The 25,095-nt window shown below is 37.2% G+C and overlaps 1 protein-coding gene across 5 annotated transcripts in view; it reads left to right on the forward strand.

Annotated features, from left to right (window-relative positions):
- Positions 1–1,397: 1,397 nt before the first annotated feature.
- Positions 1,398–25,095, forward strand: part of LOC100619090 (cilia- and flagella-associated protein 43-like) — a 273,713-nt gene continuing 250,015 nt past the window's right edge. For all 5 annotated transcript variants that reach the window (XM_056804363.1, XM_056804374.1, XM_056804366.1 and 2 more), the window contains exons 1-5: positions 1,398–1,610; positions 3,264–3,517; positions 5,430–5,526; positions 6,624–6,791; positions 14,218–14,368. In XM_056804363.1, coding sequence (XP_056660341.1) covers positions 1,585–1,610; positions 3,264–3,517; positions 5,430–5,526; positions 6,624–6,791; positions 14,218–14,368 — 696 coding nt within the window. In that variant the 5' untranslated portion in view covers positions 1,398–1,584. The remainder of the gene's footprint in view (positions 1,611–3,263; positions 3,518–5,429; positions 5,527–6,623; positions 6,792–14,217; positions 14,369–25,095) is intronic.

The following is a 25,095-nucleotide window of genomic DNA, read 5'->3' on the forward strand; positions in this document are numbered from 1 at the left end:
TTCATTAATCCTTATGACTTCTGATGCTTCGCTGCATCTATCTGTTTATTACAGCATATGTACCACATTTTATAGGATCACAAATTTAGCTATAGAAGGGACCCAGGAAGCGATCTATTTCAGCTGACTTCATTTTAATTGAGCAAAATAAGGTTCAGGCAGCAATTTGTTCAAAATTACATAGGTATTGGTTAATATCAGAATCAAGATTTGAAATTAGGTCCCCTGACTATATTTTGGACTCTTTCCATTCTATCACAATGCTTCTAGATTACTAGTTACTTAATCACAAGGCATCTACTTTGCTTTCCAATTCTTTTTTACTTCAAAAAGTGTTGCTATAAATATTTTAATATATTATTTCTTTTTGTCATAGGCTCTAGGGCAAAGGATAGGACATTTTAGTCATTGCCTTTGCATAATTCCAAATTTGTTTCTAGAATGGCTAGATTACTTCACAGCTTCCCAGAGTATATGGAAGTGTCCTTCCACAACCCCTCCAATCTTGTTTCCATCTTGATCACTTTTTGCCAATTTGTTGGGTATGAGTCAATAATAGCCAATAAATCCATATTAAATGTTTATCATGTGATAAGGTCTATGCTAAATTCTGGGGATATAAATTAAAAAAAAAAAAGACAGTACTGTACCTGCCCCAAAGGAGTTTACAGTGTAATGGGAGAAGCCAAGGACAATACCCTAGAGAGCTGAAAAGGGGAGAGGGAGAGTGGCAATGGTGGAGAAATCAGAGATCCAAAATTAGTGCATCTGAGTGGGAAAAGAGATGTTTGTGAGGAGAAATTTCAGTACTGTTTTGATTTGTATTACTCTTATTAATTATTTGGGACATTCTTTCCCATGGCTATTAATTGCAATTCTTGAAGAACTATTCATATCCTTGGACTATATAAAACCTACAGGGAAATGGCTTTTGCAGGGTACCTTGGGCCACCCTGTATATATTTGTTAGTTGTTTAAATATCTTGAATCAGTTCTTATCAGCACTTTTAAACACAATTTCTCCCCAGAATCAGCTTCCCCTCTTCTCCTAGATGCATTAACTTTGCTCAGGCAAAAATATGTCAAGTAATAGAAATTACTTAGTCGATTTAGTCACATCCCCATTTTAGGTAAGCATTTACTACGGTCACTTCCATTACTATAGTTTACCTACTCTAAAACCCAGACACTTCGTGGATGCCCCGCTGTTTCCCCAAATTCTGGCCACTTAGGGTCCGCCCGGGTGCCAGTCCCTTTCCCTTCTTCCAATTCTCCCTACATACTGCCTTCAACTCGCTCTCACCTTGGGGATTGGCTGCGGGTCGAAGTTTTTCCACCAATCATCTTGGTCTTCTAAGGCCCTCCGACCCGGAAGGACCAATGCGCATCAAGCTTGCTCCCTGCATACCAGTTTAAACGGTCGGCTCTAGCTTCTGCTGGTTAAGAGGGAAAAGCAGTTGACAGCTTCTTTTTCATAAAAGAAGCTCCGTAATTCTTCGTAGCTTTTTATTTATTTTGTTGCTTATATCTATTTGACCACCTTCGGCTTTGGCGAATGTCAGAGAGCTCTAGGGATCGAAGGTCATGTTCCCAGCGTCCCTGGCATTGAGGTGACCCGGCCGGCCTCCTACCTTCTCTACTTTATATTCTTTGTCCCTCTTCCCTTTGGCTCTGGAGATTCCGTGGAGCCCGGACCTTATTATTCCACTGCCTTCTACCCCAACCCCAGCTGTGATTCTCCCCTCAGCCTCCACCTTCTTTTACTGACATTCCCCCACCCCACCACCGCTCCGATTCGGTGATTACCACCAACCTCATTTCCTTTCTTGGGATTCCTCCTCCAACCTTTGACACCAGGACTCTTCCAGGAAGCCCAAAGAGATTAATGCACGTGATGAACTTTCATATTGGCATTTAAAAAAATTATTTCTATTTATCCATTCCTTATTTCATATATTCGGTCCAACCAACTAACATTTTCGACTATATCAATCCTGGCCCTTTCTTTTCAGATCCTTGGCTTTTTCCTGTAGCTAGGCAGCTTAATCCTGATTCATTCTCATTTGTAGTTGCTCCTTAATCATTTCTTTCCGTAAATAACTATTAATGCTTTCTTTTCACTTGGGAGCTGGAAATCTCCTTTTTACTTCTGCAAAGAAGCATTCTTTTCATTTCAGCTAATTTACTCAACAGATCCCATGTTATTTTATTGAGCGATTAATAAAGACAACTGTCAATGTGGAATCTAGAAATTCCCAATCATGTAGCCTAGTGAGATCTGATGACGACCCCCCCCCCCCCCAGTTAAATTAGCTTGAAGGTGAAGATCTCAAGTTTGATCTTGTCACAAGAGTTTCCCCCTGAGGGAAAAGCCCAATTTAGGAGTCTCAGAATACCTATAGACCTTAAAGTAGTTTAAGTAGAAATGGCTAATCCAGTCAGGTGTATCTGAGATACAAAAAGTATCTCTTTTTGTCCTGATGGTTTCTTCCCATAGGCCAAAGTCCTTTACCTAGCCCTGCTCTTTGGCTAGATCTTTCTCTTTTGTGTCCATTGTAAAGCATGGGCCTCTCACTCTTATTCCTGTCTAGGACTCCTCATTTTCTTTGTTACCTTGGTAATGTCAGTCTACTATACTATCCCATCCTCAGTCCTCGGAAGTTCCCCTAAAAGGGTATATAATTTCCCCAAATTCTTTTAGTCATCTCTTGCAGTGGCCCTCCCAGGAGTTCAGTGACCAGAGCTGGATTTGTATTACACCTGTGAAGAGGCCTAATTTAGTGCTGAACTCCTATCCATAATTAAAGAGTGGTTTTTCTTACTATTTAATAGTTCTATGTTTTTTCCCGTTTAACACAACTATATTTAAAAGAATACTGTAAAAAGAGAGACTTTAGAACCAAACCCTCTTCTTTACATTTATATGTATTCCCCCCCCCCAGCTTTTCATTTTCCATTTTACGTGATCTTAGGAGTGTGCCCCCCTCCCCCAATTTTAGAATTATCTGAGTGATAAGAAGTCAATCTTGGAAGAAAATTGATGAATGCTTTTCTTCAGAGATTTATATCTGTTTAAATTTTGGTGGTTCATGATACAAACTGGACGAGGAGCCAATGTGGGGAGATCTTTTTTTCTGAAAAATAAGGAGGGATGGGGAAAATGATACGGTTTTGTTCCAGAGATTTTGATGAACTTTTATATTCTTTTTTTAAAAATGGCTCGATATATATAATTATTGATGGCTATATATTCTTCCCTAAAGATGGGTGCAAGGATTCCCCAAGCAGAATATTGATTTTATCAACAACAACACAATTTGCTATCCTTGTGGGAATTACATAATTTTCATTAATGTTGAAACTGGGAAAAGAACTTTTCTATCGTGTAAGCAAGGAAAAGTGGGTGCTATGAAAACTTACAGTCCTTTTCAAGTGGTGGCTTTTTCAGATAGGAGGCTTAAACCCTCTATCTACATATTCAACTTTCCTGAATTGACAAGAAAGGTAAAATTAAAAGGTATGTCTTTCTCATTCTGTAATCTAAATAATTTATCACAAAAATAAAACATAATTCTGGTTCTTAATAGAAAAGTTTTAAAGTACATCCTTAGAGATTGCATGTAGGCAGTGAGTTAGAGAGTTGAATTAGAATCTTAAGTTCAATATGAATTTTTCTTCAGAGTGGCAATGTTTCTGTTAAGATTAGATTTAGGTGGATCTATTACAACTAATGGTTTGTAATGGTTTATGAGTGTGGTAGCTAAGGCTGTAAACCCTGTTTCTTTGAGACTCTTTAGGAGTTTTGAGTTGCTGGGACTTAGCTGATCACCTGTTCTAAATAAATTCAGCATGAATATGTTGAAATCCCAGGAGTTCATGGTCTCCAGATTGTTTAAGGCAGGAAAAAATAGCCTAGATCTTAAATGTAACAGAACTAACCTCCTATACTTATCATAGTGGGAAAAGATATCCTGAATACTTAATCAATTTTTGAGCATAATTTTTTTCTTAAATTTTTTTTTCATTTTACAAGAATTTATTTTCTCTGGTATCCCTCTACCCCCTGGGGAAAAGAAAAAATCCAAACACTTGTAAGAAATATGGCACAGATAGTCAAAACACATTCTGAAACCACACTATGTCAGGAGAGATTTCCATATGTTCTCATAAAATTTCATTAGGTTATGAACAACGAGATGATATAAGCTAGTTTCCAAACTACAGGAGAAGCTATACTTTTCCTGCCTTTGGTGGGTTGGCTGTAGGCAGCCCAGACTTGGGAGACAGACAGGTATACTTCTTTGGACAAATGGCTAAAACCACTGCCTTTTTGGCTTCCAACTTCAATTGTATTACCTTGCTAATTTCAGAGAAAGACAACTGGATTTGACATAATTTAAAATCAAAGGCAATCTTTAATCAAATTTTTATAACATAACTTTATTAATTTGTTGATAAATTAGTCAATAAAGATATATACATATAGCCCTCTGAGAGAGAATGATAATAAATAATAGGGGAAAGAAAAAGCAGATACATATACTCAAAATGAGGGACTAATAACCATGAAGTCCAGACAGAGAAATAAGAGATGTACAAAAGAGGAGATAGTGATCCCAAAACAGAGATAGAGATATAAAAAGGTACATAGAGATTTTAATGAAGACATCATTGTGGCCTTTTAGGGTATTTTTGCTAATACTTTTGAAGTGCAATATCTTTACAAGCCTCAGCACAGATGGACATGCTGTAGATTTAGAGAAGGAGAAAGGGGAAAAGAATCAAAATTAAGTGCCTAATATGTGCCAGTCACTGAGTTAAGTGTTTCGCAAATATCACCTCATTTTTGTAGGGACCATTGGTATCTCCTATTCCAACCCTTCATTTTTCAAATGAAGAAACTCATTTGAAACTCAGCTTAAGTTCCTTGTCTATGTTCACACAGTGAGTAAGTGTTAGTGGTGGGAATGAAATCAAGGGTTTGCATACTCTCCAACATACATATCTTTTATGCTATGCTATCCCTTATGTAAAGGCACCACGGAAAGTAAGCTAAATTTTTTAAAATAAAGCAAATCTAAATTTAAGATCACTAGAAATTTTTCAGTATTCACGAATGCTTTCTAGACTAGTGAAAAGGTCTTCAATTGCCTGAAATCATCTGAGGAAGTATATGATATGAAGAATTAGTTCTGAAATGAGAACTAGAAAATATGGTTTTATATTTTTCTTTTATCTCTAGACTCTAGTGTTCATAACTTTTTAACAGTTTTATTCAGAATAAATTAATGGGGGGAAATCCAAGACTTTTTAGAAGAAAGGAGAGGTATATATGACATGACAAAACAATTAGAAAAAGGAAATGAACTATTTCATTAATGGTTAATTTGAAGACTTCTAACTAAAATAGATGTAATCTTCTGCATTAGGGCATGCTCAGCTGGACTATACTTTACTTGAATTTAGTCATTGTGGTACATACCTGGCTTCTTATTCTGCAGTTCCAGAATACGAACTGACCCTTTGGTAAGTTTCAGGATTTGCACATTTTTGTTTTAATAAAAGGAAACTTTATGTAATATGTTTGAAACATATTTCTAAAGTTTATTATTCATTCAGAGTTCAACTTAAGCTAATTGTTAAAAATATTTTATTTAGAGAATGAAACATTTTTAAGCTACGGTCAAAAAGCTACCTATGTGGATTTCTTAAAAGACTTGACTTTTTAGATAGGGTTGTAAATTGTTTTCTTTGAATATTGACATTTAAGGGACATAGGAGACAGCAGAAGTATGATTAAGCATTAGTGGAATCCCAAAGTTTCAGTGTGGAGGAGATAGATAGCATTGTTACCAGCAAATACTAAGCCCAACTAAATACATCTTATTGTGCTAAACTGGGAATAACAAAGATACATAAGATCGTCTCTATTTTCAAGGAGCTTGAAATCTATTTGGGAGGATAGGACACATATGTAAAAAAGATAGTGGTTCTTAAAACCAGCAGAATTTTTTTGTTGTTGTTTTCTACTATCTTAGAGTCCCAACAATAAATATTAGTTAATATAATTCATTACTGAACAGCATACCTTAATATGATATCGTATAAGAGGAAATTTGGAGTATGTATTTTTGTATCACCTGCAGTCTTATTATACATAATGTGTCCAATATAGTTTGTTGAATGAATAATGAATAAATTCATTTTGAAATTCTGGTGACAAATAATGACAGATCAATTGATACCCACTAATAATTTTATCATAATGGAATAGTGATCTTCCATACATATGCAATGTTAATATGACCATTTTTAGAAATAAACATGTTAATTTCATTTTGTAACATTTTGATGCCAATCTTTGAGCTCTTGGGTTGCCATTTTGTAGTATACAGTATGACCAATATTAATGATGGAAATTAACAGGTTTTATGGACTAGCTTTGGCCTTTTATTATATATTTTAAGTGCCACTTTGGTGTTCATGTACCTTTTCATAATGTTTTAAAATTTATTCTTACAATCACTCCTAAAGTATACACTTCACATATCATTTGATAAATTTTCTATAAAATTAAATTCTATCATAATTGTGTTTCAGAAAAGAATTTTTTTTTTTATAAGGAACTGGGAAGGAAATGTTATTTTGTGTAGTAGATCACAACCAGGTGTGGAAGTAAGCCAGATGACTTTTAATCCCATGACCTGGACCCAAATGTGCTTGTCCAGTGCAAGTGCTCTAACTGTATGGAATATTGAAAGATGTGACAAGGATTATCATCTCAAGCCAAAGTAAGTAACATTAAAACATAGAAATATAATATACCATTTCTTTGCATCACTTCACAGTGAACTTTGTCATTGTTAATGATATCTAAACTTGCTTTTCTGAGTTTTATATTCATATTAAATTAAAGATGAATTATAATGTGTATAACAATATAAATCTTAAACATGCAATCAAAATAACATGTTCAGTCCTTGATAGTTTCATTTTTATTACATAAAAATAGTAGACATAATATTATAAGTGATGGGCTTATTTTTGTAAAGTTTCTTAACATTTGGTACCATTGATGATATTGTTACTTTTTTTTCTTTTTCAACTACTAATTCAGGGCCATATTTTCTTTATAATAGCTATAATAGAAAATCCTATTACATAGAAAAAATGGTAAAAAAAAATCTGTATCACTTGCTAAAACAGAGAACTCAATTCACTTGTAGCCAAAACATAAAATGCTCAGTTTTAGTTGTTTCTTTCGACCTACTATCACCAGACCACTCTATAAACTATCTTTAGGAAAATGGAGTAAGACCAAATGTAGTATATTTTCCACATGTAAATATATTCTTGGGAAAACTAGGTGGTTCAGTGAATAGAGTCCTGAGCCTGGAGTCAGGAAGACCTGATTTCAAATCTGGCCTCAGACACATACTACCTGTGTGACCCTGAGCAGGTCACTGAACCTGTTTCTCAGTTTTCTCATCTGTCAAATGAGCTGCAGAAGGAAATGGTCAATCACTCCAGTATCTTTGCTGAGAAACCCTTGATGGAGTCATGGAGAGTTAGACAAGACTAAAAAGACCAAACAACAACAAAATGCTTTTTCTTCTCCATTTATATTCAGAAATGTGTAAGTCTTTAAAGCAAAATGAAAATTGGTTCTTTAGCTTCCTCAAATGATAAATAAGCATGTCTATTCTATTTCATTTTTCAGGGCAGGTATTTGAAAAAATTTTAAATGTATCAGCATATTATTTTGTAAAATTATCCATAGTTCATTTTTTTCTAAATATAATTTATTTGCAATCCTTAAAGTATCATATAAATACAAAATGTTCTTCATCTCATCCCTAAAAAGTGGTATTTCCTTTTTGCCTAAGCTTATAAGTCAGGACAAGAAGCTTTCACTATATATGTTCATTATGTGCAAGGTACTGTGCTAAGCCAGAGGGAAAATAATCATTTCTGTCAAGAAACTCATATTCTAATAAGGGAGACAAACATGAAAATAACCAAGTATTCAGAGAATACATAAAATTAATATCAAAGGGGAAGACACTAGCAGCAGGGATGGGAAAAGGCATATTGTAGAAGGTAGAATATGAATTGGGTCTTGAAGGAAGCCAGGAAAACTTAGTGGTAAAAGCTGGGAAGTTCTCCAGGTTAGAAATAGCTAGTGCAAAAGCAAGGAGAAAGAACAGCGAATAGACTCTTGTGGTTGGATTACAGAGTTATAAAAGAAAATCAAATAGTAAAAAAGGAGCCAGGTAAAAGCTTTAAATACTCTTTAAATACTAAATAGAAAAGTTTCTATTTGAACCCAGGGAAAATATAGAACCACTGATGTTTAATTGAGTCTGGAGATGATGTGCTTAGTTAGATGATCACTTTAGAAATTGAGTGGAAGATTAATTGGAGTGGGTAGAGACAGAAAGGCAGGGAGACCAATTTAGAGGCTAATGTGTTATAGATGATTCTAACTCTGACTTTTAGGTAGATTCTACTATTTACCACATTGAGAAATGAACCCGTTGTAATCATTATGTATATTGTTTTCCTGATTCTAGTTTACTTCATTTTTTCATCAGTTAGTATGTTTTCCTATGGTTCTTTGATCCCATTCATCATTTCTTATAATATAGTGATATTACATTACATTCAGGTACTACCACTTACTTGGCCAATCTCTAATCAATGGGTGTCTACTTTCAGTTCTTCACACTACAACTATTTTGTTTTATATGGGACCTTTCTTTTTACAGCTGACATCCTTGTGATTGTGCTCAGTGGATCAATCAAAAGGTGTGGCCATTTTAGTCAGTTTCTTTGCATAATTCCAAATTTCTTTTGGCCACTTCCAAACTTCATCAACACCAATAGTTTGTCAATGTGCTTGTCTTTCCACAAGTCTTCCAACAATGAATATTTCCATATTTTGTCATCTACACTAGCTTGTTGAAAATGAACTAAAAACTTAGCATTGCTTTTATATGTATTTCTTTTGTTACTAATGATTTAGAATAGTTCATATTATGGTTCATATTCTGTGATTATTTTGAGAACTGTTTATATTCATTGACTACTTAGATCTATTAGGGAATGGCTTTTGGTCTAATTTATTTTTTTTTTTTGGTTGCCTATATGTCTTAGATATGAGATCTTTATCAGATATTTGATACAAAGATTTCTTTTTTTCTAGTCATCAGCTTCCCCTCTTGTCCTAGTTGCATTAATGTTGTTCATGAAAAAAGCATTTCAATTTCATGTGTTTGAAATTATTCACTCTATATTTTTGAGTTGCTTCTAACATTTTTTAATCAAGACTCTTCTTAACCATGCCTATAAAATGTATCTGAAGTGTTTATTATTTTTTAAAATAATGTGATCTTTAATATTTAGGTCATGTGTCTATTTTGAGTATATTTCTAAATATAAAAATATAGTACAAGATTAATTAATACAAACTTTCAGCCAGATTGCTTTCCAATTTTTGTAACAATTCTGGTCAACTTGAAATCCTTTTACTTGTATAATTTAACTTTTCAGGTTTATCATATAAAGAGTAATATTAGGTTCAATTATTCCTGATTCTTATTTGTTTAATTTAAAATGTATCTTTGAATTCTCTTTCTCCTGCTAACAGTTTGGTGTTTCAGGACTGTGTGGGAGTCTGGTAATTAGTGATTAGATCTGAGGGCTGGTGTAGCCATGGAGCAAGAGTCAACCTTCTAGAGAGACTAGTGGCTAGAGAGAAAGAGTGAGATAAGAAGGACAGGAAAGATTGAGGGCCAGCATGCCTGAGAAGGACCAAGTGGAAGAATCACAGCACCATGACTGCGGGCTATGATCTTCATTTGTTATGACAAAGAGACTTTTTAAATGAGTAAAATATTAAGCATCACAACATTCCTGAGGGGTGTTACTTTCCCACAGGATAATGTTTATGAAAATGGCTTCACAAATGACTGTTACTAGGGTTGCTATTATAGACATAAGCAAATTGAGAAACAGTGATTGCTAATCTATTCTTAGGGAAAGGCGGTTTTGATATTTTTAGTCATGATGTTTACAAGGACTTCTTTGCTCTTCAGAGTGAGGGGGGACTCGGGGTTTAATGATGACCTTTGGCCAAGAGCAGCTGTGCCTTTGTGTGAGAGATTGGGGCCTTGCTAGCAATCTCAGGCAAGCCTGGCTGCTTACCTCAGTGGGCTTCACACTTTGGACTTTCAGTTTCAATTGTCTTTAGAATGAATGAAAAAATTTCTTTCAACTGCCATGATGCCAGTCTGTGGCATATGAAAGGACTAGATAAAGAAAAGAAAGGGGCTGGTGACCTTTGTATCACTTAACTTTTGTTCTGAATTCCCTATTTCTGGAAGAGAATAAAAAAGTCACTGGACATGGGAGCACAGTATATTACAAAAAACGAAATTCATTTTTAAAAATGTATATAAGACATCACTCTCTGACATCACAGGTACTTTTTGAAATTGAAAGATAAATAACAATATAGTTTAAAATACATATATTATAATTCAGGGGTTCCCAAACTATGGCCTATGGGGCACATGCAGCTCCCCCCTCAGGCCATTTATCCGGCCCCCACTGCCCTTCCGGAAGGGGCACCTCTTTCATTGGTGCTCTGTGGTGGTGCCACAAAGTGCAGCGTCGCTCACGTACAGTACTACTTCCAGTGGCATAATCCTTTGTGAGGCTCCTTGTTCTGAGGGTAACTGAATGAGAATGAGGTGCTGTGCAAAGGATTATGTGGCTGTACAATGGAAGATGTCAGCATGGTGAGCAGTGATCTGAGGGAGGGGATTCCACACTGTGTATACTGCTGTTCGGTATAGTAGTGGCGGTGATGGGCCTGTGCAAGGTATGACAGGCCCATCATAGCCAGTGCTGTAGCCTCCGCTATCCTAGACTGTGCTATACAGATTTGTTCATGGGATTTTTTATAGTCCGGCCCTCTAATGGTCTGAGGGACAGTGAACTGGCCCCTGTGTAAAAAGTTTGGGGTCTCCTGTATTACATAAAGCAAGACATATAGGAAATATAATATGCTATCATTCACATATCTCAGTATGTTGGAAACCACCAAGAAAGAAACCAATCCAATTTCTATGGGGTAGGATGCTAGGATTTAAAGAGACCACATGGAAGAATATATAATGGACAAATAGATATTAACATTGGAAAAAGTACACAAATAAAACATAAATTACTTGTGGTTTTTATAAGTAAAAGATCAAAAGATTTTATTTTAATAATAAATTTCCACATAAGCTTTCCAAAGTGATATTATCCATATTGTCTCCCTCCCTTCTTCCTTCTCCCCTTTGGGAGGTGACAAGTAATTCAGTCTGGTTTATATGTGTATTATCATACAAAATGTACTTCCATATTGTTCATTTTTGTAAGCAAATAATCTTATAAAACCCAAACTCCAAACATATACCCAAATAAACAAGTGATAAGTCATATGTTTTCATCTGTATTTCTACTCCACCCATTCATTCTCTGGAGGTGAATAGCATTCTTTTTTCATAAATTCTCAGTATTGTCCTGGATAATTGTATTGCTACTAGTAGCAAACTCTATCACATTAGATCAAGCATATTTTAAGAATTGTGTAAACAAAGTCCTAGACCTTAAAATGTCTGAACAGAATCAGAAATGATGAAAACCAATGCTTTCATTAACATTTTATTCAAGATTAAAGCTGCCTTGGAAATAAATTGACCTCTCTTTAATGCTAAGAAACCCTGGACTTCTTTTTCTTTGAAATAGATGCTTTTTTAAAAAAGTGTCATACTTGAGAGAATTCTAATCCACTCAAGTTTTTGAAAGCAGTACTCAGTTGGTAGGTTTTTTTTCAACTGTTCTATGTAAACTTAAAAATGATGTTTAGGTAGAAACAAAGATGCTATTGAATATATTTTTCATCAGGGGAGTAACTCAACTATGGATTGACATCATTGTGGAGATGGACCTTACATGTAAAACTAAAATTAAGTTATTGAGAAACTATGTCAAATCAGAATCCCCAAGAGTTTGACAAACCAATCCAATCTCTTTAGGTCTGTTTTCATTTAATTTGGAAGTGGTATTCTTACCTTTTAATTGGAAAAATAGTTAAGATAGATTCACTCTGTACTCACATGGATGTTACCCTGCTTCATATCCTTATACCTTAATTCAATTTCTAGTCAGTCTCCCTGCTTCTTGTATTTTCTACCTGCAATTTATCCTCTACAATCTTTCAAAGGTCTGACCTTCGCTCAAACTCCTTCAGGGGCTCTCTTGTTCCTAGGATAAAATACTCCTCAGCCTGGCATTTAAGATGCTACAACAGTCTAATTTGAGTCTACCTTATTTTAATTTTTTCCCAATTTCCTCAGATGTTAAAGTTTTCTCTTGTGAATTGTGCTATGTTTTCTTATCTATCTACATGTTGTAGCCTTGAAATTAGAGACTATTTCATTTTCATCTTTAAATCTAATGCTTTGTACTGTGAACTTTAAAACTACTCCACCCTACTCAGACTGCACTTTAGAAGATTTGATTTAGCTATTTCCTGATTGTAACAATGGAGATACTTGGTCTAACAGAATCAGGAATGTCTTGGGAACTCTGTATTGCTCCACCCTACTTAGTCTAACAAGGTCAGGAATGTCTGCACCTATACTCAAGGATTAAGTATCTAGGAGGATGGCCTTCAACAGACATGTGCAGAAACAGATGACAGACCCCTGAGCTGTCCTAAGTCAAGCTAAGCTACCATTGGTACAGATAAGATGCAGGAAAGTAACGTAAAACTGTCTATAAAGGGTGCGTCACTTGCTCTCTTCGCTCTCTTTCCCTGGAGAGGTGGATCTGGCTGATCACTTCCTGTGAGCAGCCTGGGCACCAGTTCGATCCTGGAACTCGAACCTGGAGGAGCTCCCTCAGACAGCTTCCTTGAGACAGTCTCGTGGTGAGTGATAAGACTGACTTCCTTTTTCCCTTGACATTCAGGAAAGGCCCCTTGGCCAAGCCCTTTAACTCCTATCTGGCTCAGCCTGAGCTGGAGCAGTTTAAATTAACTCTTTCCTCTTTCTCTTTCTTCTCCTTAATTCCTTCTCCCTATATTAATTAAAATCACCATAATTTCCAGCTGACTTGGATATTTGATTTGGGATATTCCATGGTGACCAATAATTAATTTAGATTTTAAGTCACAACTATACATTTATCCTTTCAGTACTCACTAGGGACTTAATAAATGTCTGTTGAACTGAATGAAAACATTTACATTTTTAAAATTTAATTTTTAAGCTCCCTCCCACTTCTTTTTCCCCTTTCACTTCTTACATCCAACTGAAAAAGCAAGAAAAAAATCTCCCTATAAACACTTATTGTCAAAGCAAATTCCTACATTTGCTATGTCCAATAATAAAATGCCTCAATTTGTATCCTGAGTCCATCACCTTTCTTTCAGGAGAGAGGTATGGTATTTCATTATAAGAACTTGGGTATTGCCATTGGTTAGTTCTTATGTTGACCCGAGTTCCCAAGTCTTTCAAAGTTGTTTGTCTTTACAGCGTCATTGTTATTATTTAAATTGTTCTCCTGGTTTTCACCTCACTATGTTTTAGTTTGGATAAGCCTTCACAGGTTTTTCTGAAACTATCCCCTTCATCATTTCTTATAGTATGATAGTATTCAGTTCCAATCATATACTGTAGCTTGTTCAGCCCATTTGATGAGCACCCCCACACACATTTACTTTTTGATGATGATTTCAAAAAAACTCTATCTTTTCGTAAATGGCATTTTAGAACCCTGAGAAAGTTTGTAGTAGTGGCTAGGGGAATTTTAAGCTATTCAATTTAGAAATGTTGGTTATATTTTGAATTTCAAAGTTTGAAATTATGAACATTCTAATAAACATTCTTTTTAGTCTTTATCAATTTGAAAAACAGATATCCTAGATAGATTAATAGGAACTCTCTAGAATACTTGTCTCATAGCTTTGAAAATTCTCTTTATCTAGTTTATAACTGTGATTTATAGATTCTTTTATAATTTATATAGGAATTAGCCAAAAAGGATGTGTTGTATTTCTTTTTTTATGACATAAAAGTTAGACTATTAGACTATGTACATGATTATTTTCCATTAGTTAAATTATTGCTTATCATAATGGTTCTTTCTGCTTTTTTTTAGGCCAGTAATCCTACCTGAAGAAGATGGAACAAGTACTTATGAAACAGATGGAATGTTCTCTTACCCAGAATTTAAAGATAATATCTATGGAGCTACACTAATAATTTCTTCCATTGCTGGGCTAGTTGGTGTAGAAGCAGAAACTTTCAAGGTAATTACAACTATATTCTTTTTGAGATTAATCAATCCATGCTATATTGTAAGCATTTTGGTACAAAAAATTGTATTTCTCTTGGAAGTTGGGTTATAAAGATATGGTCCAATATAAGAGATTAAATGGAAAATTATTCTTAGTATTAAGGTATAACTCTTGGAAATCTTCTATCTTATTGAATGTCCATTTTTCCCCCTGAAAGAATATACTCAGTTTTCCTGGATAGGTGACTTTGGATTGTAAACCCAAATCTTTCACCTTCCTGAATATCATATTCCATGCCTTTTGATCCTTTATTGTAGAAGCTGCTAGGTCCTGTGTGATACTGATTGTAGCTTCATGGTATTTGAACGATTTCTTTCTGGCTGTTTGAAGTATTTTCCCCTTGGCTTGGTGGCTCTTGAATTTATCTATTACATTCCTGGAAATTGTTATTTGAGGATTTCTTACTGGAGGTGATCTGTGAATTCTTTCAATTTCAATTTTTTTGTTTGTTTGTTTGAGGATCTCTGAGCAGTTATCTTTGATAATTTCTTGTGATATGATGTCCAAGGTTTTTTCTTCATCATGACTTTGAGGTAGTCCAATTATTCTCAAATTGTCTCTCCTAGATCTATTTTCTAGGTCAGTTGGTTTTTCAATAAGATATTTCATTGTTTCCTCTGCTTTTTTTCCCCCCATTCTTTTGATTCTACTTTATTGTACCTTGACTTTTTATGATTTAATTAGTTTCTAGATGTTCAATTCTGATTTTTAAAGCCTAATTTTCCTGTCAGTTTTTGGTTCTCCTTTTTCAATTCACCCATTTCTTCTTGCATGGCTTTAATTTCTCCTTACATCATTTTCCTTTCTTCTTATATTGTTCTGTCCTAGTCTTCTGCCCTTAGTTTGGGGCAAAAAGTTTGGGGGGCCTCCAGTGAACTGTGTCCTTACCCCAAACTGTGGATTATGTCCTCATCCTAAGTGCAGTCTGGGATTCCTGGCTTTGCTCTGGGCCCACACAGATCATCCTACTTCAGTCCAGATTGCCCTGGGAGAGGACTCTGGATTTTTCCACAGGTTTGAAATTCCAAGGGGTGTGGGTTGACTTGGACCATTATTTGCCCAGGCAGGATTTCAGGGTCTGAATGTTAGCTTAGATTCCAAACCTAAGACAGTATATGTGGGGTGTGGGGGTATGGCTTGCTCTTAGCTTGTTCTTCACTCAAACCAGTGCCCCAGATGTTCTTTGCCTATCATTTGGGTTTTTCTTTTATTGAAAATTGTTTCACTCTGTCTCCTTGTTGGTTCTCTCACTCCTGTATTTGTTTTGTGGTGATATTTTAATCTTGGTCAGAGAGGATTCTCCTGGTGACACAGAGTTGATGCTCTGCTTACTCCTCTATCTTGTCTCTACCCCTGGAAGTGATGTATAACTCTTTAGATACAATTTAATTCAACAAACATTTTGTGAAGCCCATAATGATATGAAGAACTTAGTACAAGAAGGAGGGGAAAATAATCTCTGTCTTTGTAGAATTTATATATATATTTCTGACCAACTTTATTATTTTTACTAGACCATTCTATAAAATGGGAAAAATAAATCTGCATTATAACTCAGAGGACTATTGTGAAGCTCATCTATTAATTAATGGCTGCTGAAGTGCTTTGAATATCAAAAAGCACAAAGTAAATCATAGTGTTTTTTATTTTTGTTTTTAAGTAGATTGAGGTATGGCAATATATTCTATGGTTTAAGACCTCAAACAGAGGATGAACAATCATTTGTTAGGTTTTTTATAGTGGGGATTCTTTTGGGCAATGGGTTAATGAAGTTCCTTCCAACTTTCAAATTTCCTGAGAAATTGAATCTAAGAAACTCATGTTTGTATATTCCTTAGATATTATTGGATGAGGGTTTTTTTTCCCTTTTGAGAGAATAAATATTATATAGCTATAGTAAATGTTATCTTACTTTAAGATCCCTACATTCTTTTTCATTTTTTTTTAGGTTTGCTAACTAGAATTATTTGATTATATTGGTAAACCCTTGAGGGAAGGACATCTGATAAGAGGACAAATAAGACAAAATTTAAAAAATGTAATTAATTAATTTAGAATATTTTTCCATGGTTGCATGATTTATGTTCTTTTTCCTTTTCTCCCTTCCTCCTCTCAGAGCCAGTGAGCAATTCCACTGGGTTTTACCTGTATCATTGTTCAGAATCTATTTCCATATTATTAATATTTGCAATAGTGATCATTTAAAGTCCACATCCCCAATCATATCCCCATTGAACTATATATGCTCAATCGTGTGTTTTTTCTTCTTTTTTCTACTCCCACCATTCTTTCTCTGAATATGGATAGCGTTCTTTCTCATAAGTAACTCAAAATTATCCTGGATCTTTACATTGCTGCTAGTAGAGACTTCCTTTATATTTGATTATGCCACAGTGTATCAGTCTTTGCTCCTTTCATTCTGCTTCAATTCCTGGAGGTCTTTCCAGTTCACTGGAATTCCTCCAATTCATTATTTCTTTCAGCACAGTAGTATTCCATCACCATCAGATACCACAATTTGTTCAGCCATTCCCCAAGAAATGGACCTCTCTCATTTTCCAGTTTTTTGCCACCACAAAGAGTGCAGCTATGAATATTTTTGAACACATATTTTTGCCTATTTGGGGTACAAACCCAGCAGTGCTATAGCTGGATCAAAGGGCAGACAGTCTTTTAAAGCCTTTTGGGCATAGTTCCAAATTGCCTTCCAGGATGGTTAGATTAATTCACAACTCCACCAGCAATGCATTAGTGTTCCAATTTTTGCACATCCCCTCCAACATTTATTAATTTCCTTTGCTGTCACATTAGCCAAAATTCTAGATATGAGGTTGTACCTCAGAATTGTTTTGATTTGCATTTCTTTTATTATGAGAGATTTAGAACACTTTTTCATGTGTTTATTAATAGTTTTGATTTCTTTATCTGAAAAATGCCTATTCATGTCCCTTGCACATTTATCAATTGGGGACTGACTTTGATTTTTTTGTACAATTGATTTATATTATATATTATATTGTACAATTGATTATAAATTTGAGAAATTATATCTTTGTCAGAAATAGGACAAATTTTGAAGGACAAATAAATCAAGAAAGGTCCAAGTATTCGGTTGCTTCTAGGAAAGAAGTTCTGGAAAGTTTCCTCAAGTAGAGGGCTCATATTGAGAATGCAGGGTAGAATAGTAATAGAGAATTATTTCTTAGAGAAAAATGTACCAAATAGAAAAATTTAGCAGAATGGATTAGAAATCAGAATAAAATATCTTGTTTGTCATAAGTATACAAAAATTAAAGATTCACAGAGTTAATATTAGAAATTATAGAAAAATTTATTATGCTTCAGCTGAACTATAAAAGGCTTGAGCAGCAGTAATAATTTCAAATAACCAGCAGCAAAAATGGACACAGTAAAAATAGGTAACAGAGAAATTTAATTCTGCTTATTATTAATTTTACTGATATATTATAGTAGTAGTCTCTCGGTAACCGAGGATGACGATTGTCTTTGTGCATTTTCATCTATGGTGTATAGATGAGTATGCACAAAGACACTTATAAGTGGAAAAGTCGTTGCACAGAGACAGTCCCACTCTCTCGGCGTTGGAAGCCTGGGTCCAGTGGCACAAAAAGTCGTTACACCTGGAAACTTCCTCAGCTGCATTGGATGTCCATGTTGTCCTTTGTGCTCCAACACACCCTAAGCACTCCACAGTGCTTTGCTGCGTTGCCCTCTCAGCTGTTGAACCTTTTTATTGGTTTCTTCTGTCTGTTTGGCCGAAGCAGTCTTCACATGCTGGGTGAGCAAAGCCCTGGTTCACCAGGGGTCGATGACGACCCGATGGCTACCTCACAAGGTTTAGCCGGCCTGTCGAAGCTGTTGCCCGGGGTGTGGCCACTGCCGCATGCTAGCAGCTACTGGGAGCCACAAATGAGAGCTGGGTGTCAGGTGAGGGTCAGAGGCTGGGGAGCTGCCCTAGGAGGGCACGACAAGCCCTCCATACCAGAGATACTACCCCTCCCTGAGCACCCCATACACCCCACTGATATATATATATATGTATATATATATATACTGATATATTATACTCATGTATTATATATATTAACTATACTTAAAGACCCCAAAGATAAAGACCAATAGCAATGCATAATATCTGTATATCAAATGGCATAGTATCTAAATACATAAAGGAAAAGTTAATTGAATTGCAGTGAGAAATAGACATTAAACCTATAATCATGGGGGACCTCAAAATAATTTTTTCAGGACTAGAAAAATCTAACAAAAAGATAAAGAAGTTAAGAACTTGAATAGAACTGTAAAAAAAATCAGAAATGATAGACCACTGGTGATTATTGAATGAGAACATAAAAACTATATATATAATTCTCAGTTATACATAGTAGTTTTAAAAAAACTGACCATGTATTAGAACATAAAACATCAAAAACAAATGAAGAAAAATAGAAATACTAAACATATCTTTTACTATTTACGGTATAATAAAAGCATTCAATAAAAAGACTTTGAACAGATTAAAAATTATTTGGACAGGGGCAGCTGGGTAGCTCAGTGGATTGAGAGCCAGGCCTAGAGATGGGAGGTCCTAGGTTCAAATCTGACCCCAGACACTTCCAGCTGTGTGACCCTGGGCAAGTCACTTAACCCTCATTGCCTATTCCTTACCACTCTTCTGCCTTGGAATCCATACACAGTATTAATTCCAAGATGGAAGGTAAGGGTTTAAAAAAAATATTTGAAGTCTAAATGACTGAATCCTAAAGAATTGGTAGGTTAAATAACAAATCATAAAATCAACAGAAAATTTCATGAAGAAAATGGAAAATAATGATAAAGCATACAATTTATGGGCTAGAATTAAAATTAGCCTTTAGAGAAAATTAATACCTCTAAACACTTTTATTTGCAAACGTAAGAAAGAAAAGGTTAATGAATTGGGCAACTGATGTAAAAAAAAGTTTTCTATCAAAAAACTCCAACAAAACACCGAAGGTGAAATTCAGAAATTCCAAGAAAAGATAAATGAAACTGAAAGCAAAAACATCATTGGATTGATAAATAAAAGAACTTGTTTTGTAGGGGGGGGGGGAAACATAATAGAATAGATAAATAGCTAGTCTGGTTAAAAAAAGAGGTAAGCCAAAATGTGTGTATCAAAAATGAAAAACAAAAATTTATAACAGTTGAAGATAAAATAAGGAAGACTCTTATTAGAAATAATTCTATTCAATTATATGCCCTAAATCTTCATGTCACAGGTGAAATGGATGAATATTTACAAAAAAGATGAAATACTAGATTAATAGAACTAAATCATAGAAATAACCCAATAGAAAAGGAAATTGAACAGATCATGAATTATCTTCCAAAGAAAAATCTCTAGTATCAGATCAGTTTATAAGGGAATTTTATGAACCATTCAAAGAATAATTAATTCCAATATTACAGGGAATGATTATAAAATAGGAGAAACAAAGGATCCTTCCAAACTCTTTCTAATACAAATGTTATCCTTATAACTAAAAGAGGGGGAGATAGATTTAAAAAAATAAATGAATGGAGAGAGGTTCTTATAGGTTTTTTTTGTATCATGGACTCTTGGAATTCTGGTAAAATCTATGGACTCAGAATAATATTTTTGGACACATAAAATGCATAAGATGATAAAAGAATCCAATCAGATTGAAATGCAGGTATAAAAATTATTTGTAAAAATCATAGACCCTAGGTTAAGAACTCTCACTATATACCAATATCCTCCAATGAGCTTTGATGAAAAAATACTTAACATAATATTTTAAAATAGCCTATAATAACATATTACAAAAATTACCTACTCTGATTTGGTGAGTTTCCCACTTGATTCTCTGGGTTTTATGGTACAATTGTCTTGGTTTCCTTTTTTATGTGTCTGATGACCACTCCTCAGACTCCTTTGCTAATTCATCAGGACCCCCAGCTGAGTCTTTCCCAAGATTCTGTCCTAGGCACTTTTTTCTTATCCCTTTGCATACTTTTGTAACCTCATCAATTCTAACTATCATCTCTTTGCAAATTGTTCATAGTTATATCTCTTTCTCTCTCTCTCCATCCTCATTTTCTCCCTCGGACTCTAGTCCCATTCAACAACTGCCTATTGGATATTTCAAATAAATATTCTGGTGTCTTCCAGAGTTACCTATTTCTAACAAAAGTACCTTGAAATTATCCTTGATTCCTCAGTCTCCTTCAACCCACATATCTAATCACTTGTCATATTTTATTCCAATAGCTCTCTCATCAGTCCCCATCTCTGTACTTGCTTAGCTACCATTTTGGTCTAGGCCATCATCATTTCCCATCTAGATTATTGTAAAAGCCTTTTAATTAGTTTACTTTCCTCAAATCTCTCACCATCTCAGTCTATCTTCCACATTACTGTCAAAATTAATTTTTGTAAGAAATTATCCATCTGTGATTCTTCTACTTTATTAGCTCCAGTGGCTTCCTATTGTCTCTATGATAAATAAGAAAAACTTCCATTTAGATTTCAAAGTTCTCTATAATCTGGTCTCAACCTTTCTTTCCAGCCTCATTGTACATCAGTTCTCAGTCACCCTCAATCTCCCTTCCATGTGCTGTGATCCAACTAAACTGTCATTCTTTCTATAAATCACATGTGTTATAAGGGGTCTAACCCTTATTGATTATTGGTATATTGATAATACCAAAGGGCAGCTCTCCAGCCTCTGACCCTCACCTGACACCCAGCTCTCACTTGTGGCTCCCAGTAGCTGCTAGCATGTGGCAGCGGCCACACCCTGGGCAACAGCTTTGACAGGCCGGCTAAACCTTGTGACGGTAGCCATTGGGATGTCGACCCCTGGTGAACCAGGGCTTTGCTCACCCAGCATGTGAAGACTGCTTCGGCCAAACAGACAGAAGAAACCAATAAGAAGGTTCAACGGCTGAGAGGGCAACGCAGCAAAGCACTGTGGAGTGCTTAGGGTGTGTTGGAGCACAAAGGACAACACAGCCATCCAATGCAGCTGAGGAAGTCTCCAGACGTAACAATTTTTCGTGCCACTGAACCCAGGCTTCCAACGCTGAGAGAGTGGGACTGTCTCCGTGCATCGGCTTTTCCACTTAAATCTCTTTCACGCACAAGTATCTTTGTGCACACTCATCTATCCTAACCCCGTCCACCCTCTTCAAAACCTGTGGCAATGGGGGAGTGACGACGCAACAGGTGGAGGTGACGACTGGCAGTTGTAGTCATGATCCTGCATGTAGGCGGCCCACGGACCAGTGGTCGCTCGGCCATGTGGGCAGCAGGGAAGTTCGGCAGCATCCTGGGAGACTGAGCAGCCCTCTCTAGGACAGCACTGCTCACCCTAATCAAGGGAGGGGACTAGAAAAGGTGTCCCAAACATTGCCTGCCCTACAAACACCCGGTCAGCACACCGCGGCTGGTGGGTCATCCCCTTTAAGCGGCCGAAATCAAAGAAAAAATACAAAGAAACTCCAACTAGGAGCATGGAACATCAGGACACTACTTGATAGAGAGAATACCCCAAGACCTGAGAGAAGAACAGCTCTAATCGGTAAAGAACTGGCGCAATATAACATCGACATCGCAGCCTTAAGCGAAACACGCTTACCAGAAGAGGGATCACTCAGCGAACCCACCACTGGATACACCTTCTTCTGGAAAGGTAGAGCCACAAATGAAGACAGAATCCACTGTGTTGGCCTGGCCATCAAGACCAGTTTGCTCAAACAGCTGCCAGACTTGCCTGTGGGCATCAGCGAGAGGCTCATAAAGATCCGTTTGCCTCTCAGCAAAGACCGGTATGCCATATGCCATCAGCGCATATGCCCCAACACTGACCAGCACAGAGACGACCATCAAGCAGTTCTACTCTGACCTGAGTGCCGTCCTGCACTCAGTGCCCACAAAAGACAAGCTAATACTACTGGGATACTTCAATGCCCGCGTTGGCCAGGACCATGAAAGATGGAAAGGAGTGCTCCACAAACATGGTGTGGGCAAAATGAACAACAACGGCCTACTGCTACTCAGCAAATGCTCAGAGTTTGAACTCACCATCACGAACACTGTGTTCAGAATGGCAAACAAATATAAAACAACGTGGATGCACCCAAGATCAAAACAGTGGCATCTCATTGACTACATCATTGTATGCCGGTGAGACATCCAGGATGTACAAATCACCAGAGCCATGAGAGGAGCTGAATGCTGGAGAGACTACTTATTGGTTAGAGCGATTCTTCAAATGCGCATTGCGTCTCATCATCCAAAATGCGCCCAGATAGTTCACGCATTTTACAATGTGAGTTGTCTTAGAGATCCATCTTATTTGCAAACATTCTAGTCCTGCCTGGACTACAAGCTGCCTGTCAAGGGACCACTCACTGGAAGCTCAACCAAGAAATAGAACCAGTTCAGAGATGTAGTGAAGGAAACATCAAAGGCAGTTCTAGGCCCCAAACAACGCAACCACCAGGACTGGTTCAATGAGAACAACACTGCTATTGAAGACCTATTGAGCAAGAAGAACAAAGCCTTTATGGGGTGGCAAAATAACCCAAACTCTGCTCCTAAAAAGGACAGATTCAAGTCTCTCCAAGCCACGGCACAGTGTGAGATCAGGAAGATGCAAGACCGATGGTGGGAAAAAAAGGCAGAAGAAATCCAGCGGTTTGCTGATATGAAAAACTACAAACAATTTTTCAGTGCCCTCAAGACTGTCTATGGGCCATGAAATCCCACCACCACTCCCTTGCTATCCTCTGACGGTGACACTCTCATAAAAGATAAAAAAGGCATCAACAACAGGTGGAAAGAACACTTCAGTCAGCTTCTCAACCGACCCTCTTCAATCGACCAAAGTGCCCTTGACCAGATCCCCCAAAACTGCACCATTGAACAACTTGATGTCCCTCTTTCAATAGAGGAAGTCCAAAAAGCCATTAAACAAATGAGTGCAGGCAAGGTACCCAGTAAAGATGGGATCCCAACCGAGGTGTACAAGGCCTTAAATGGAAAGGCGCTTCAGGCATTCCACATAGTGCTGACCAGCATATGGGAAGAGGAAGACATGCCCCCAGAACTCAGAGATGCCTCCATCGTAGCCGTATACAAGAACAAAGGCTCACGAGCAGCCTGTGATAACTACAGAGGCATCTCACTACTCTTCACTGCTGGAAAGATCCTTGCCTGTGTTATACTCAATAGACTCCTGTCATCTGCTTCAGAGAAGAACCTGCCTGAATCACAATGTGGCTTCCGACCAGATCGTAGCACCATTGACATGGTCTTCACGGTGAGGCAAATGCAAGAAAAATGCCTTGAGCAGAACCTGAGTCTCTACATTGTTTTCATAGACCTGACAAAGGCGTTCGACACAGTGAACAGGGATGCATTGTGGGTGATCCTCAGCAAGCTCAGTTGCCCAGTAAAATTCATCAAACTGATCCAGCTCTTTCATGTTGACATGACACGGGAAGTCCTATCTGGTGGAGAGACTTTTGATGGCTTAAACATCTCCAATGGCGTGAAACAAGGCTGTGTCCTTGCTCTGGTACTATTCAACCTATTTTTCACCCAGGTATTTACGACATGCTGTGATGGATCTAGACCTGGGCGTCTACATCAAATACCGACTGGATGGCTCACTATTTGATCTTCGCCGCCTGACTGCAAAAACAAGGACAACAGAGAGACTCATCCTGGAAGCTCTCTTTGCAGATGACTGTGCTCTCATGGCCCACCAAGAAAATCATCTCCAAACCATTGTGGACAGGTTCTCCACCGCAACAAAACTATTTGGCCTGACCCTCAGCCTCAGCAAAACAGAGGTGCTGTACCAACCTGCACCAGGGAGGCCAACTAACCAGCCGTGCATTACAATTGACAGCACGCAACTTTCTAACGTCAACACTTTCAAGTACCTGGGCAGCACCATCGCCAACGACGGGTCCCTAGACCATGAGATTAATGCCAGGATCCAAAAGGCCAGCCAGGCACTTGGGCATCTGCGCTTCAAAGTCCTCCATCATAGAGGTGTAAGCACTGCGACGAAGCTCAAAGTGTATAATGCAGTGGTCCTCAGCTTGCTCCTGTATGGTTGTGAAACATGGACACTGTACTGGAAGCACATGAAACAGCTGGAGCAATTCCACCAACTCTCTCCGGTCAATCATGAGGATCCGATGGCAGTACCGAATCACCAACCAGGAAGTCCTCGACAGAGCCAACTCCACCAGCATCGAAGTCATGGTCCCTAAAACCCAGCTACGATGGTCTGGACACGTCATCCGCATGGACCCACAGCGAATACCAAGACAGGTATTCTATGGTGAACTGTCAGCTGGACTCAGGAAACAAGGCTGACCAAAGAAAAGATTAAAAGATCAGCTAAAGTCCAACTTGAAGTGGGCTGGCATTACACCAAAGCAACTAGAACTCACTGCCTCTGACAGAAGCAGCTGGCGAACCCACATTAACCATGCCGCCACGTCGATGAGCGACGTCGACGTCTTGCCACTGCGCGTGAATACCGACACCAGGCCACAACCCCACCTCCCGTAACAACTGGCGTCCCATGCCCCATGTGCCACAAACTCTGCGCCTCAGCCTTTGGACTCCAAAG

Source organism: Monodelphis domestica, chromosome 1 (genome assembly GCF_027887165.1).
Source record: "Monodelphis domestica isolate mMonDom1 chromosome 1, mMonDom1.pri, whole genome shotgun sequence".
NCBI lineage: Eukaryota > Metazoa > Chordata > Mammalia > Didelphimorphia > Didelphidae > Monodelphis > Monodelphis domestica.